Source organism: Castanea sativa, chromosome 1 (assembly GCF_040712315.1).
Source record: "Castanea sativa cultivar Marrone di Chiusa Pesio chromosome 1, ASM4071231v1".
Taxonomy (NCBI): domain Eukaryota; kingdom Viridiplantae; phylum Streptophyta; class Magnoliopsida; order Fagales; family Fagaceae; genus Castanea; species Castanea sativa.
Window position 1 is genome coordinate 20603323 of NC_134013.1, and position 13269 is coordinate 20616591.

Here is a 13269-nt window from a genome sequence, read left to right on the forward strand (position 1 = left end):
ACAAAATAAAAAAAAAATATATATATATATATATATAGATATATGGAAGACGAATTTGACGGCAATGTAGTCTATGCGAAGGCAATGGTCAATGGGTTTTCAAGAGCATTCGCACTGGCACTTAGATATGCCAAATGTAAGCTCTAATTTACAATTCAGCTCAAAAGTAGTCCACAGCCGGACTGGTAAACATGGGATATGCCAAATTTTTTTGGCATAGTGCTACAGTGCCATTGCAAATATAGGATAGCACTGTAGCAACTTTTCTATATTACAAATTATTATTTTAATGATATTGTAGCTACTTTTTAAAAATATATGATTGTATTGTAGCAATATTATACTATTTTAATACGTAAATATATTATTTTAATGAGTAGAATAGGAAAATAAAAATTAAGATATTGTGTGTATTATAAAATGGTATGGAATAATTGATAAAGTAATTTTTTGAGATGGTAAAATAGAATAGTTTAAAAATACCGGATGTGAATACTCTTAAGAGGATCGAGCTACAAGTTTGATTCGACTAATATTAATAAGGGTTTGAACTTTGAGGTTTCCCATTTTTGAATATTAGGTAATTTTAGGTTTAAAATGTAGTTTTCTTTGGATAGTTTTGGCTGATATAGGGGTAAATTTGGGACTTCAATACTTTTGGATCACTAGTAATCTATTGGACTCATGGGTTTAGCTGGGCTTGAAGAATCCGAACCAAAATTTATGTATTTGTAGGATCAGAAAGATCCTATACAATTGTGGTTTTCTTTTGAGACTTTTGGTTGATATTGGGGTGAATTTGGGACTTCTTGGGCCACTAGTAAGATGTTGGACTCATGGGTTTAGTTGTGCTTGGAGAAGCCATACCAAAATTTATGTTTTAGCAGGATCAATGAAATGTGCGATCATACAGAATTTACCATCCTAGTACAAATCCCAAACGTTTGGTGAGACGAGATCAGAACAATCCGAATTGCGGTTTCGCCAAAGATGGCCACACTTGCCAGTTACCACCCAGAAGCAACAAAGCAATTGAGGCGGAAATAATTCACCCCAACCATTTCTATTATTTCTAGTTGCAATGATGTTATGGTGTCATTATTATTCCCATCACGTGAAATCAAATTCCAAATTGTAAAAGATTAGAGGGCATGCAAGTTATAATCCAATAAGGGTTTGGTAAACCCATAATTTTCAACAAATCATTTCACGATTCAGAGTAAGTACCAAACCCTGGCAAGCTTCTTTTAGGTAGTGGTAAGTGGTAACTAGATTTAGAACTGTAGCACAAGGGCTTGAAAACTCATGTCTCAACCACATTCACAAGGTCCTAGTAAAACACAATCATATTTCGAAACAATTTAAAAAGGATCCCCCATACTCAAAATGATTATAGCATGGCAAAATTCAGGAACTCCAATACAAAGATTTAATATGTTAATGACAAAAACAAACGGACAAAAAAGTCTCATCTGGACTCGGCTTAAACTAACATCATCTTCATTCAAATGTAATACTACTGAAAAACGTTACACACTGAAGCTCACATTCCTGTAAATGCCTTCTTACCAGCTCCTCCTGAAGAACCAGCTGAAGTAACCTTCAAAACATTAAACCTCACTGTCTTTGACAATGGCCTGCAAGAGACAATATATTACACATTTGGGTTTTAAAATTAATACTAATAACCAAAAAAGATACTTGTTTCATCAATTTACAACCAAAAATGTTTATAGAAGGAACTTAGATTTAAATATAACCTGCACTGGCCAATCGTGACGTGGTCTCCCTCTTTCACACGAAAGCATGGAGATATGTGTGCTGGGATGTTTGAGTGCCTCTTCTCATATCTAAGAGGTACAAAAAGGTTAATTTTATCATCCAATAAAATGAGAAGGAAAACTATTACTGTTTTTATGGATGAGGAGTTCTTGCCTTTGATATTTTTTAACAAAATGAAGGTAATCACGACGAACAATGATGGTCCTGATCATCTTGGCACTGTGGCAAGTACCAGAAATCTGACGACCCCTGATGGAAACATTTCCAGTAAATGGGCATTTCTTATCAATGTATGTCCCTGCAAAGTCAAAACAGCGCATCTTGATACTTAATATTCAAAATTGAATAACATTAAAAAGAAAAAGAAAATGCAACCTAATCATACAAAATATATTGCAAAATACACTTTAATCTGCAGATCAACTATCATAAATATTAGAATAACATTAAACATAGTGACATAATCATACAAAACATGGAAAACACACCCTTATCTGCAGATCACCTATGAAATTAAATTTTCTAATAGTCACTAAATTGAACTAATTCATGATCAGATCTAAGAATGCTACTTTACATTCGTTCAGATATGCAATTGTAACGAGTTGAAAATAACCCATGACATACTTTTTTTATTGGTAAATTAGACATGCACCAAATGGGTCTTGAAACCAAAACCTCATCCTCTACCTGGAACCTATAAGGAGGAAAAGTGCCAATTTACATGCTATTTTTATGAAATCCTTTTTTTGTATTGCTAAGATTTACATGCAGCAAGTGGGTAAAGACCTGTCCATCACTTATTCTTGTGATTGGAGGAGGTGTCATTTGAACTAGCGCTCATATGCATGTTCAACTGAAAAATCTTAAAGGAATATTATTATTAACAGACCAACTTCCAGCTATGCCCCCACACCCCTTTTAATTACTCCAAAAACAAATTAAAACAAAGCTAGGCACAACATTATAATTACAATAAGCGTATATTTTATAACTGAAAGACAACCATGAAGTCAAAACATCTTATTCCATGTGATTTTGAGCAACATAATAAGTATTACACTGGATGTATAACAGACTGAGCTGCATGGATCAATGTCTTGGTTAAATTCCATCCACATGCATGATATACTGCCAACTTAAGGTAAAAATTCCAAAAAGATCAAAATTACAAGATTGAACTAGCAATGCACCATAAGTCGCAGAAAAGAGGAAGTATTCATGCAAGACACAAAAGGAAAGAATCAGTAGTAGTATTTCCCCCCAAAATAAAAGGTTTTTGTTAGGTTAGTTTTTGGCACCTGGTAGAATTTGAACCCATGAGCTCATCCTCCACCTTACTTTCAAAAGGGGAAGATGGGCATGGCTTCCAAACAAAAAAAAGATTCAAAACCAAACAGGCTATGCACCACAGAAATCACATAAACAAAATAGGGACTCTAAGCAACACATGAAAGGCGTCGAAGCTAATTTGACTTACTTTCTTGTATGACTTACTTTCTTTCCTTTATAAAAGCTTTCTGATTACTTATCAAAAAAAAAAATGAAGGGCGTCGAAGCTAATTTAAAAAAAAAAAAAACCAACTATCACTTGCTTTGCTTTTTAACAAAGTTCATTACGCACTAACTACTCCCATGAGCAAATAATTTGATAGTTACAAACCATGAGCAAAATGATTTAATAGTTACAAAGGGGGAGGGGTTAAAACCCTGTCTGTGTCTGTTAGAAACACCAGAAGATGTCAGTTGAGCTACAAGAGACTCTTAGCAAGTGAAAAGCGCATATAATGAAATGCGCAGACTCCCGTCCCATCAGCAAATAATTGACATTGCAAACACACAATAACCACATACAAATCCAACACATATGTTCATTACTATAATTGCAAAAACGAGACAAGATCAACCAACAAAACAGCCTACATATTGAATAAACAGACTAAACATAAACAGCACGAATAAAATAATTGAAAACTAATACACACCAACAAAATCAACTAACACATTAATCATTTTATCAAAGAATAAAACACATCTTTAGGTTCAACAAATACCATCAATAGCCTCTCTGGGAGTTTTGATGCCCAACCCAACATTCTTCCAGTATCTATTCCCGCCTTTTCCAGGCCTCTTCCCTTTGCCAGTCTTCTTCGCGCTGTACAATTTTAAAACAAATCTCATTCAAAAACTTCTTGGATTACTTAAATTCATTTCATTTTCTTTTCAGATCAAATTGAATATGGCTATATTGGAACCGAAATGTGAAAATCTTACCAGAGGAAAACCTTGGGCTGCTTCAAGAAAGCCTTCTCCGTCTGCAATGTTCATAAATGGTGAGTTTAGAAGCGTATTGAAACAGACATGGAATGAGAGAGAGAGAGAGAGAGAGAGAGATTTGGTAGAACCTGTTCCGCCATGGCTAGGGTTCGTATAGACTTGTGGAAGCTGAAGACGCAGAGGAGGCGAAGATGCAAAACCCTAATCGGAGCAGAGAGTGAGGGTAGAGAAGCTTATAAATGGAGCCCTAGATGCACGAAATGACCATATTACCCTCTATCTAAATGGGCCCAATCGGCCTTGTTTTTTGATTAAAAAAAAGTGGGGGCATTATTATCAGTAGTCTTGGATCTTCATTGGGCTGACGGTGGCCCATATTTGGATCCTCTATTGCACAAGAAGAGTGATCTAGTGGTAGAAAACTCTATTGAGTTGCCTAATTTGGATAAGTTTTGACTCAACTCAACTAAACATTTAGTGTAAATGGGTAAATACCTTTTGGGTAATCTAACTAAATGAGTCTTAATGGATAAATTCATTGGGTACCCATTTTTTTTTTTAAGCTCTTCTAAAAAAGTTTAAAATATTTATAAGGAAAAAAAAATTCTAGCCCTTAGTCCCTAAACACAAACAGCCATCAATCTCTTTACCCTCCCTTTCTAAGAGAAAATCTAATAAACCAGCGACTTTGGGAGTTGTAAATTTGAATAATGACAAGTCCTATTATTGTTTGGGTGCTTGCGTGAGAAAAGCCTTTTGTGGTAATAGAACAACACAACAGCTCAAGGCAAAGCACAATATATTGAGGTAGTAATTATTATGCCCATTCATTACAGCCACAACAACATAGTTAACATTAGGCAAACAAAGTAAACACACAACCAAAAACCAATGAACTTGTGATTAAAAAAACCCCATATACCAAAACAACAATAAATCAACAAAAACCCCAACTTATTTTTATAATTAGCAATCCTAACATCACTTCAAAGTTTTTCCTTCATATTTTCACAAACATCTTTTGTACATTTCAAAAACAACATTAAAATACAATAAAACAATAAATCGGCCACAACAGGAAGCACTGTTGGTGGTGTGGTGTGTGACTTGGTGGCTACGGCAGCCATGGGTGATCCATAGAAAGGTATGGTGGAAGAAATAGAGGTTTTGAAATTTGGAGAATGTTGAGAGAAGAGAAAAGGCACACGAGAGAGAGAGAGAGAGAGAGAGAGAGACGTCCTAAAATTTGAATAAACTTTCATCATTTCACTGGTTAATAAACGTTAGGATCTACAATGGTTATTGGTAGGTGGGTTGATGTAATCCATTGGTTGGGACTACAAGGCTAGCTTGCTATGCTTGTAGTTCGGGACTACTTAATAATTTTCCACGGCTAGGGGAGGTCCAAGGCCTACATCACTTAGGCATATGCATAAGGCTCCCCAATAATAAAAGGCTCTAAATTGTATATGTGGGCATCCAAAGAGGCTTTAAATTGAATGGGCCGATATTTGGGCTCATAACTAATTTGTATGGTGGACTTATGAGTTTCCTACTGTGGGTGATCCTTTACCGGGCTACCCAATAGCACCTCCTAATTCAAATGAACTTTCTTTTGCTCTCCAAATCTCTCTACTCTTTTCTTTTTGTTCTCTCTCTCTCTCTCTCTCTCTACTTGCCAACCCCCTACTTCTTTTCCCATTCTCCTATTTATAGCCTCAGCTAAGTGGAGGTGTTATAATTACTTCCAGATCTTACTAGTGCAGATGGGGGTCCAGTTCCATCGTTTCTAAGTGGATGTTCTATTTGGAACGGTGGTAATGGCGTTGGAATTGGTTCCACTTTCAAAAGACTATTCAGCATCGATGTTCCCCGAGGAAATACCGGGCAGCCGAGAACGCAGGATGTTCTTGGCATTCACTCTTCTTGATCAAGGAGTAACGTTGTCGACATGAGCCCATCTTTGACACATTTAGGGGGGAGGGGAGACGGGCCTGTTTTGGTATTTGTGCTCCAATTAGGCTCGAAGGTGTGTTCGGATTGAGGTTAAAGGCCCAATGGCCTGAGCCCGTGCGTTGGGCCATGGGGTTATGGCCTGTAGCTTAACGAGCTCGAGCTCGTACCTTGTACAATAGCCCCTCCTTGGTTCATGTTCGGCTACCAGAAACGAACCAAGGACAATCTGATTGGCACAACCCCTGGGAATCCCAACCGCTAGTTATTAAACGGGATAGCCATAAATGCTTTCTCAAAAGGGGTGCTTTGTCAGCTTGTCAAGTCCCACTGTTTCCATAACCTGATGATTCGTGATCCATGCCCGCGCGTGTAGTGGGTTACAAAAAGGAGCCAGAAAGACTTTCCAGCCTCTTTGTTCATTAAATGCCCTGGTCTTATAAATAGCAACCTCAGATTTCTCATTTCACTTTTTGCATCCTCTCTCCTTCAACTTCCTCTCTGCCGAGCATACTCATTCTATGTGTAAAACACTCCATTCCAAATCATCATTTCCTAGAGCCCAAAGTAAGTTCTTTTTACTTTTTCCTCTTCTTTCAATTTTTCTTCACTCTAGAGTTTACAAATAGGATACTTTTACATTCTTGAGTCAAAGGCGGCCTTGGCTAGCTTTAGGGTTGCTTATGGCATACCTCGAGATGTTGGTATCGCCTACTGTCACAAGGTCAATATTGCTCTCCAGAGACGCTCCAACCCAAACGTAGCGTTTTGTCCTTTAATGGCCATTTTAGAGGGTGGGGTTAGGTTTCCTGTTGATCCCTTTATACTCGGCACCCTTAGGTTTTACGGCCTGTGCCCTGACCAACTTCCCCCCAATTTTTTCCAAATCGTAAGTTGTGTGAGTAGGTTGAACCAACTATATAAGTTGCAACTAAACCACCATGCCATAAACTTTATGTATAGTTTATGTTGTAACATTAGGTCCGATTATTATTTAAAAGCCAGGGATGTACGGGTACGGCTCATATCATGCCTTCCCGATTCTAACAGAAATTCAGCGGGAGAATTCGTAAGGGTGAGTGGCAATTGGTTTGCCGATGAGCTCCCTTGCCTATTTTCGCCGCGGGATGTTGGTTGATACTAAGCACTTTTATTTGCTTTAGATCTTTCTCCTTTGCTTATTTTGCTTATACATATATTAACTGGTTTCCGTGTTGCTTTGGTGTAGAGAGCAAAAGGTTCAAACCCGACCTAAGAGTTGTGCATATGAGAGACCTTAATTTTGTGCTCAAATCGAAGATCTTTGTGCACACAGACGGACAACTCTGGGTGTCCCACTTGATTCTCAGCATTGATTCGGTGTACACTACCTGGCAGAACGTCTGCCAAGCCTTGTTAGTAGACAGCCCCTGTTGTTGTACATAGATGTACGGCACGCCAACTTGCTCCCCCCTTCTTTAACGGTAGGAGAAGCCAGAGACCTCAGCCCTTGGTACATTACCACAGATGATATTGCACCTATAAGGGATGCCTCGGTTGATATCGTATCTCAGAGCCGTAGAACCCACGTGCCCGTTGGAGAGCCCAAAGCCCCAACTCAAGCAGCCAAACCAGCAGTAGTTGAGTTGGTGAATTCCTTGGAAGCAGAAGTCTATCAAGCGGATAATGAAATGGTAGTCAGGTAAAAGATGGACCTAGCTCGATAAATTTGACATAAGTGATTTGTTTACGAATGCGAAAAACCACCGAGGCAAAATCCCACTGGGTGATTTTAAGGTCACCACTCCCAAGAATCCATTATTATCAATCACAAGCGGTTACAAGTATAAAGAATCTTACCAAACCCTTTGGCCTATCCCAAAATACCAACCTACAGTTGAATCCTTACCCCAATACCTAATTAGACTTGTATTGTTGTAGCAATCTTTCCATTCAATGCACGAATCCTAGTACGTGACTAATCAATGATGCACGGATCCTAGTACGTGATTAACTCAGCAAATTGAAGAGGTTGTTGGTTGTAAAGTTCTTCAGTTCATCAACAATGAAGTTTAGGAAGCTCTTTGGTCACAAAACCCTTGACGTAAAGACGCAGTAGGTTCTTCAGAGAGAATAATGAACTAGGGCACTTTCTGCATGCACGATGACCTTTAAAATAATCTTTATAGATGCCTAGAGTTGTGAGAAATGAAACCCTATACAAATATACAAGCATGGGCTGAAAATCAAATCTGGAATTTCTAATTTCATAAGTCTCGACAGAAACAGCTTGTGTCAAACTTCAACATTAAATCTCAATAGAAAAGATTCTGTCGAGACTTCTATCGAGCTTTAGTGAACAGCTCTTTCTTCACTTGTTTCTTAGTCAGATCTTCATGGCTTTAACACTTGACTTGAACACCATGTTTTTTGAAGTCCTAAACCTATCCTAGATCTACCTAATTATAAGTAAAGCACATTTTGTCAAAGGATTAGCCAATTTACATAAAATATGTCCCTAACATGATCGTCTTAAATGGTCATTTATTCAGGAAACTCTTAAATTTTTTCAAATGCCCCTACATTGATTCAACTTATTATGAAAATGCTTTCTTCATCTTGTTTTCCCCCCTGTTCCTGCCCGCTCTCGAAAAAGGCAGCGAATAACCAACTAACCATCCAGGGGCCTGGGGGACACTCCATCCAAAACTCCTCCAACTCGGCCAATGGGGGGAATAGTTATACGGGAGCCTGGTGGTGCTACTCAGCCAATCACTCAGTTAGGGTCAAACGTGGTGTCTTCCTCCCGTCCGGCAGTAGGCTAGCAGCCTGTCTTCAAGCTAGGGAGTGAGCCTCTTCCTGCCACAGCCAGCATTAATACTTGGGCCCAAGGTGAGGGAGGCTGGGTTGCCCAGAACCTGACCTAGGGCCTCCTCTTGCCCGAAGACGTGTGTTTCTATGCGGAGGCTATTGATGAGTCTGTGACTGCTCGGCTACAATGACACGTTATAGCGGTAACATTCCTTATCTGTTTCTTTCTGGGCTTACATTCTTACTCAGTTTAAGTACTTGGGGCATTTTTGTGATCTCAGGCTGGGCAATTGACCCATATAATGGATAAACGGCTAAAAGAGGCAGCGTTGGACGTTGACTGAGAATGGGTGCTGAAAGATGTTGCTGTGGCAACAACGAATGATAAGGGTGAGACTGCCGCGACTGTAGAGAAGAGGGCTGCCGATTCTGAGAAGGCCTGGGAGTTAGTAGAGCAGAAACTGGCTGAGTTGGACGTAAAGTTGGGCGGCACCGAGCTCAAGCTGGCGGAAGCAGAGAGTCTCAACCTAGCACTGGTGGACGAGATAGGGGACCTGAAGGTAGCCTTAGGAGCACGTGAAGATAAGTGGTACAACGCCAGCTTCACAGATGCTGAGAATTTTGCCAAGCCAGTCATCCACGAAGCGCGGAAACTCAGCTTTCAAGAGGGTTGGATGGATGATCTTCAAGCCATAGAGGTGTCGGGTGATTCCGTTAAGGGACCCTGAGCAGATACCCTTCCCCGAGCCTCCGCCCGTTCAGAATCCTGTTAATGCTAGTGACGAGGACACCCCTAGCATGAGGGAGTTGGTGCTGGAGATCGATTCCCACATAGAGGCCATCGACCTGGAAGGCACTAGCACATCTAGAGCTCAGACTACCGGGGACACTTCAGCTCTGCTTGCCTTTGCCGCTCAGCCAATTGTCGGCACATGGAGCTCGTCAGCCACTGACTCGACCGTACAACCGTGAAAGCTTTTTAATTAATCTTACGTGTTATTTTTTTTCTTTTTAATAGTTTGCCTAGAGTCACCTGGATGTGGTGATGGAACAATTGCTTTTAGGTTTTATTTTAGTCTTTTCGGTTATTGCCATGTGGTGATAAGACATTTGTTTGGTTGACGTTCATAATTTTTATGCAATGATTAAATTATCCTTGTTGAATCTTATCCTTTCATTTATGGCTATGTAGAAATAGGATTCGCCCTTGAGGGGTGGTTTGCCTTGACTGCAGGTAATGGCCCCAAACATAGAAGGGACTAAAAAATTCATTACTTCGGTCCTTGGAAAGGTTTGTACAAGGCTTTCACCTGTTCGGTGGCTAGGGTTGGACAAAGAACAGGTTTCTATCCTCTGATACATTCTAGAATAAGGTTCCTGTTTGCCCGGTGATTAGGATCGAACCGGGAAAAAGTCTCCATCCTTAAGAACGAATGGATATGAGGTTTCCACCTACTCGGTGACTAGGGTCGACTCGGGAGCAGGCTTTTGCCCCTAGAAAAATTTTAGCATGAAGGTTTCCACTTGCTTGGTGATTAGGATAAAAACTGGGAGCAGACTTTTGCCCTTAGAAAAATTTTAGCATTAAGGTTTCCACCTGTTCAGTGATTAGGATCGAACTGAGAGTAAGCTTCTGCCCTTAGAAAAATTTTAGCATTAAGGTTTCCACCTGCTCAATGATTAACCGGGAGTAAGCTTCTATCCTTAGAGTGAACAGACTTTAGTTCTCTTCGTGTTTGATGGCCAAGGTTAATAAATTAGTAATGATAGAACCTTAAGTATGAATACATCTGCATGAATAAATACTGCTCTCATATTTAATATTACGAATATACGACATCATACTCAATTCATACTCATGCACATTGAGGGTCAGTGGTAAAATTTCTTCAAATTGTGAACATTCCATGGTCGGGGGAGTGGTCTTTTGTCCAAGTTTTCCAAGTAGTACGCTCCTGCGCTAGCAATGGCGGTAATTCTATAGGGCCCTCTTCAGGTCGGGGCCAATTTGCCTGCGTTGGTGCCTCACGTATTTCCTACTACCTTTCAAAGTAATAAGTCTCCTGTGCTGAATCCCCTCCTCTTCACATCCATGTTATACCTCCGGGCAAGCTTCTCTTGATACTCCGCTAGCCGTACGGTCACAAATTCCTGGCATTCTTCTAACAAGTCCAGGTTCTTCACCATTAATTCGTTGTTCTAGGCGAGGACAAAGCTTGTAGCCCAAGCACTGCACAAATTCACTTCGGCTAGTATGACTGCTTCCGCCCTGTATGTGACAGAAAATGGAGTTTCCCCCTTGGATCTTCTGGGAGTTGTCTGGTATGCCCACAAAACGTTGGGCAGCTCCTTGGCCCACTTACCCTTAGCGCCCTCTAATCTTTTCTTTAACCCGTTTACGATTTCTTTGTTTGTGGCCTCAGCTTGACCGTTACTCTGCGAATATGCCGGGGTGGAATACCTATTTTTAATATCAAGATCATTGCAGAACTTGCCAAAAGCTTTGCTATCAAACTGCAACCCATTATCAGATATCATGGACTCGAGTATTCCAAATTTTATCACTATGCTTCTCCATACAAACTTCTTGATATCCACATCCCGGATATTAGCTAATGCCTCAGCCTCTGCCCACTTAGTGAAGTAGTCAATGGCCACTATAACAAACCTGCAATTTCCTGTTGATTGGGGGAACGGGCTGACAATGTCCAGCCCCAATTGCGTAAAGGGCCATGGACTGCTGATAGGATTTAGATTCCTTGCTGGCCGATGAATCAAAGGGGCATGCTTCTAACACTGGACGCACTTCCGCACATATTCGGCAGCATCCTTCTGCATTTGTGGCCACTAAAACCCCTGGGTCATTGCTCGGTGTGCCAATGAGCATCCCCAACATGATTGCTGCATACCCCTTCATGGAGTTTGGTCAAGAGCTCATTAACTTTATCGGGAAGCAAGCACTGAAGATACGGCCCCCCGAAAGACCTCCAGTACAATTTTCGGTCGGCTGATAACCAATACCGGGTAGCTACTCAGCGCATATTGCCCGCTTCTTTTTCATCGTTTGGCACTTAATCCTAAGCTAGAAAGTTAACAATTGGATCCATCTAGCACGGCCTAGACATAGCTATCATTGAAACACCTACCCCTATGTTAATACTCGGCTTTGCCACCAGCTTCATCTTGATTAATCGAGGTACCTTTTCGGTTAATGATGACGCCAAAGTGGCCAGAGAGTCAGTATGCCGGTTCTCCCTTCCAGCCACTTGAAACACCTTTGTTTTCAGAAATCGATTCATAATCCGCTTCACCAGCTGCAAGTACTCCATCGTCCAAGGATCCCTAGCTTCAAAACTACCTTGTACCTGATTAACCACTAACTGGGAATCTGAGTAGATCTCCACCTCCCGAGCACCCAAATCTAATACGACTTTTAACTCGGCAAGCAAGGCTTCATACTCGGCTTCGTTGTTAGAAGCCCTAAAACCCAACCTAAAAGAATACTCCAGTCTTAGACCTTTTGGGGTAATGATGACAATTCCAGCTCCAGCTCCTATGGCATTAGAGGCACCGTCCACAAATACCTTCCACGAGTGAACCTTCGCATGACAAACCACCTCCGTCTCCTTCCTCGTGAAGAACTCCGCAACAAAATCAGCTAGAACCTGACCCTTCACTAAACTTCTCGATCTATACCTAATGTCAAAGGAGCTTAGTCGAGTCCTCCACTTAGCTATTCTACTCATAAATTTAGATCTCTTCAGCAACGACTGCAGGGGATATTCGGTTAGTACATAGACGGTGTGGGCTTGAAAATAATGGGGCAACTTCCTTGTGGCATGCACTAGCGCTAATACTAGCTTCTCCAGAGGTAAGTACCTCGTTTCAACATCTACCAAGGTCTTCCTAACATAGTATACCGGCTGTTGCACCCCCTGATCCCTGACAAGCATGGCACTTACGGTGTTTTCGGACATTGAGAGATACATGAATAAGTCTTCACTAGGTTCTGGGGTTGTTAACATGGGCGCTCATACTAGATATTCCTTCAGGTCTTGGAAAGCCTGTTCATAATCCTCGTTCCACTAGAATCCCTTCCACTTCTTCAAAAGTTGGTAAAACGGACGAAACCAATCAGCAAACTTGGAAATGAACTGGTTAAGGGCAGCTAACATGCTGGTCAACACTTGGGCTTCCTTTGGGTTGCCCGCCAACTTGAGGTGCTTCACGGCTTCAATCTAATCAGGGTTGACTTCTATTCCTCAGGTAATGATCAGATACCCAAGGAACTTGCCAGCCCCTACTTCGAAAGCACACTTGTTAGCATTGAGGCACAGCTTGTGTTGTTAGAGTACTTTGAACACCTCGTTAAGATCATTAATGTGCTGGGCCTTCTGTTTGCTTTTAACCACCATATGGTCAATGTATACCTCAACCGTATGCCCAATCTTGTCTTTGAACATTCTT

At 40.7% G+C, this 13269-nt stretch overlaps 2 protein-coding genes across 2 annotated transcripts; both read right to left on the reverse strand.

Moving 5' to 3' along the window:
• Window positions 1–1331: 1331 nt before the first annotated feature.
• On the reverse strand, window positions 1332–4278 carry LOC142606569 (small ribosomal subunit protein uS17z-like). The gene is made up of 6 exons (XM_075777906.1): window positions 4188–4278; window positions 4057–4097; window positions 3837–3937; window positions 1936–2080; window positions 1761–1850; window positions 1332–1637 (listed from the first exon to the last, which is right to left on the reverse strand). Exons 1-6 carry the CDS (start codon window positions 4197–4199, stop codon window positions 1544–1546), a joined length of 483 nt encoding a protein of 160 aa, XP_075634021.1. The 5' UTR covers window positions 4200–4278; the 3' UTR covers window positions 1332–1543.
• Window positions 4279–11001: 6723 nt separating this feature from the next.
• LOC142622298 (uncharacterized) lies at window positions 11002–12827 on the reverse strand. Its single transcript, XM_075795753.1, has 3 exons — window positions 11949–12827; window positions 11471–11713; window positions 11002–11316 (listed from the first exon to the last, which is right to left on the reverse strand). Exons 1-3 carry the CDS (start codon window positions 12825–12827, stop codon window positions 11002–11004), a joined length of 1437 nt encoding a protein of 478 aa, XP_075651868.1.
• Window positions 12828–13269: the final 442 nt, after the last annotated feature.

Excerpts from the sequence above, each read along its gene's own strand:
- LOC142606569 (XM_075777906.1), bottom strand. Across the intron at positions 3,938-4,056 it reads CAGCCCAAGGTTTTCCTCTG|CGCGAAGAAGACTGGCAAAG; the intron begins GTAAGATTTTCA and ends AAAATTGTACAG. Across the intron at positions 2,081-3,836 it reads TCCCAGAGAGGCTATTGATG|GGACATACATTGATAAGAAA; the intron begins GTATTTGTTGAA and ends TTGACTTTGCAG.
- LOC142622298 (XM_075795753.1), bottom strand. The coding sequence starts at position 12,827 with ATGTTAACAACCCCAGAACCTAGTGAAGACTTATTCATGTATCTCTCA. Across the intron at positions 11,714-11,948 it reads AGCCGAGTATTAACATAGGG|GGGTATGCAGCAATCATGTT; the intron begins GTAGGTGTTTCA and ends AACTCCATGAAG. Across the intron at positions 11,317-11,470 it reads CAATCAACAGGAAATTGCAG|TTTGATAGCAAAGCTTTTGG; the intron begins GTTTGTTATAGT and ends AATGGGTTGCAG.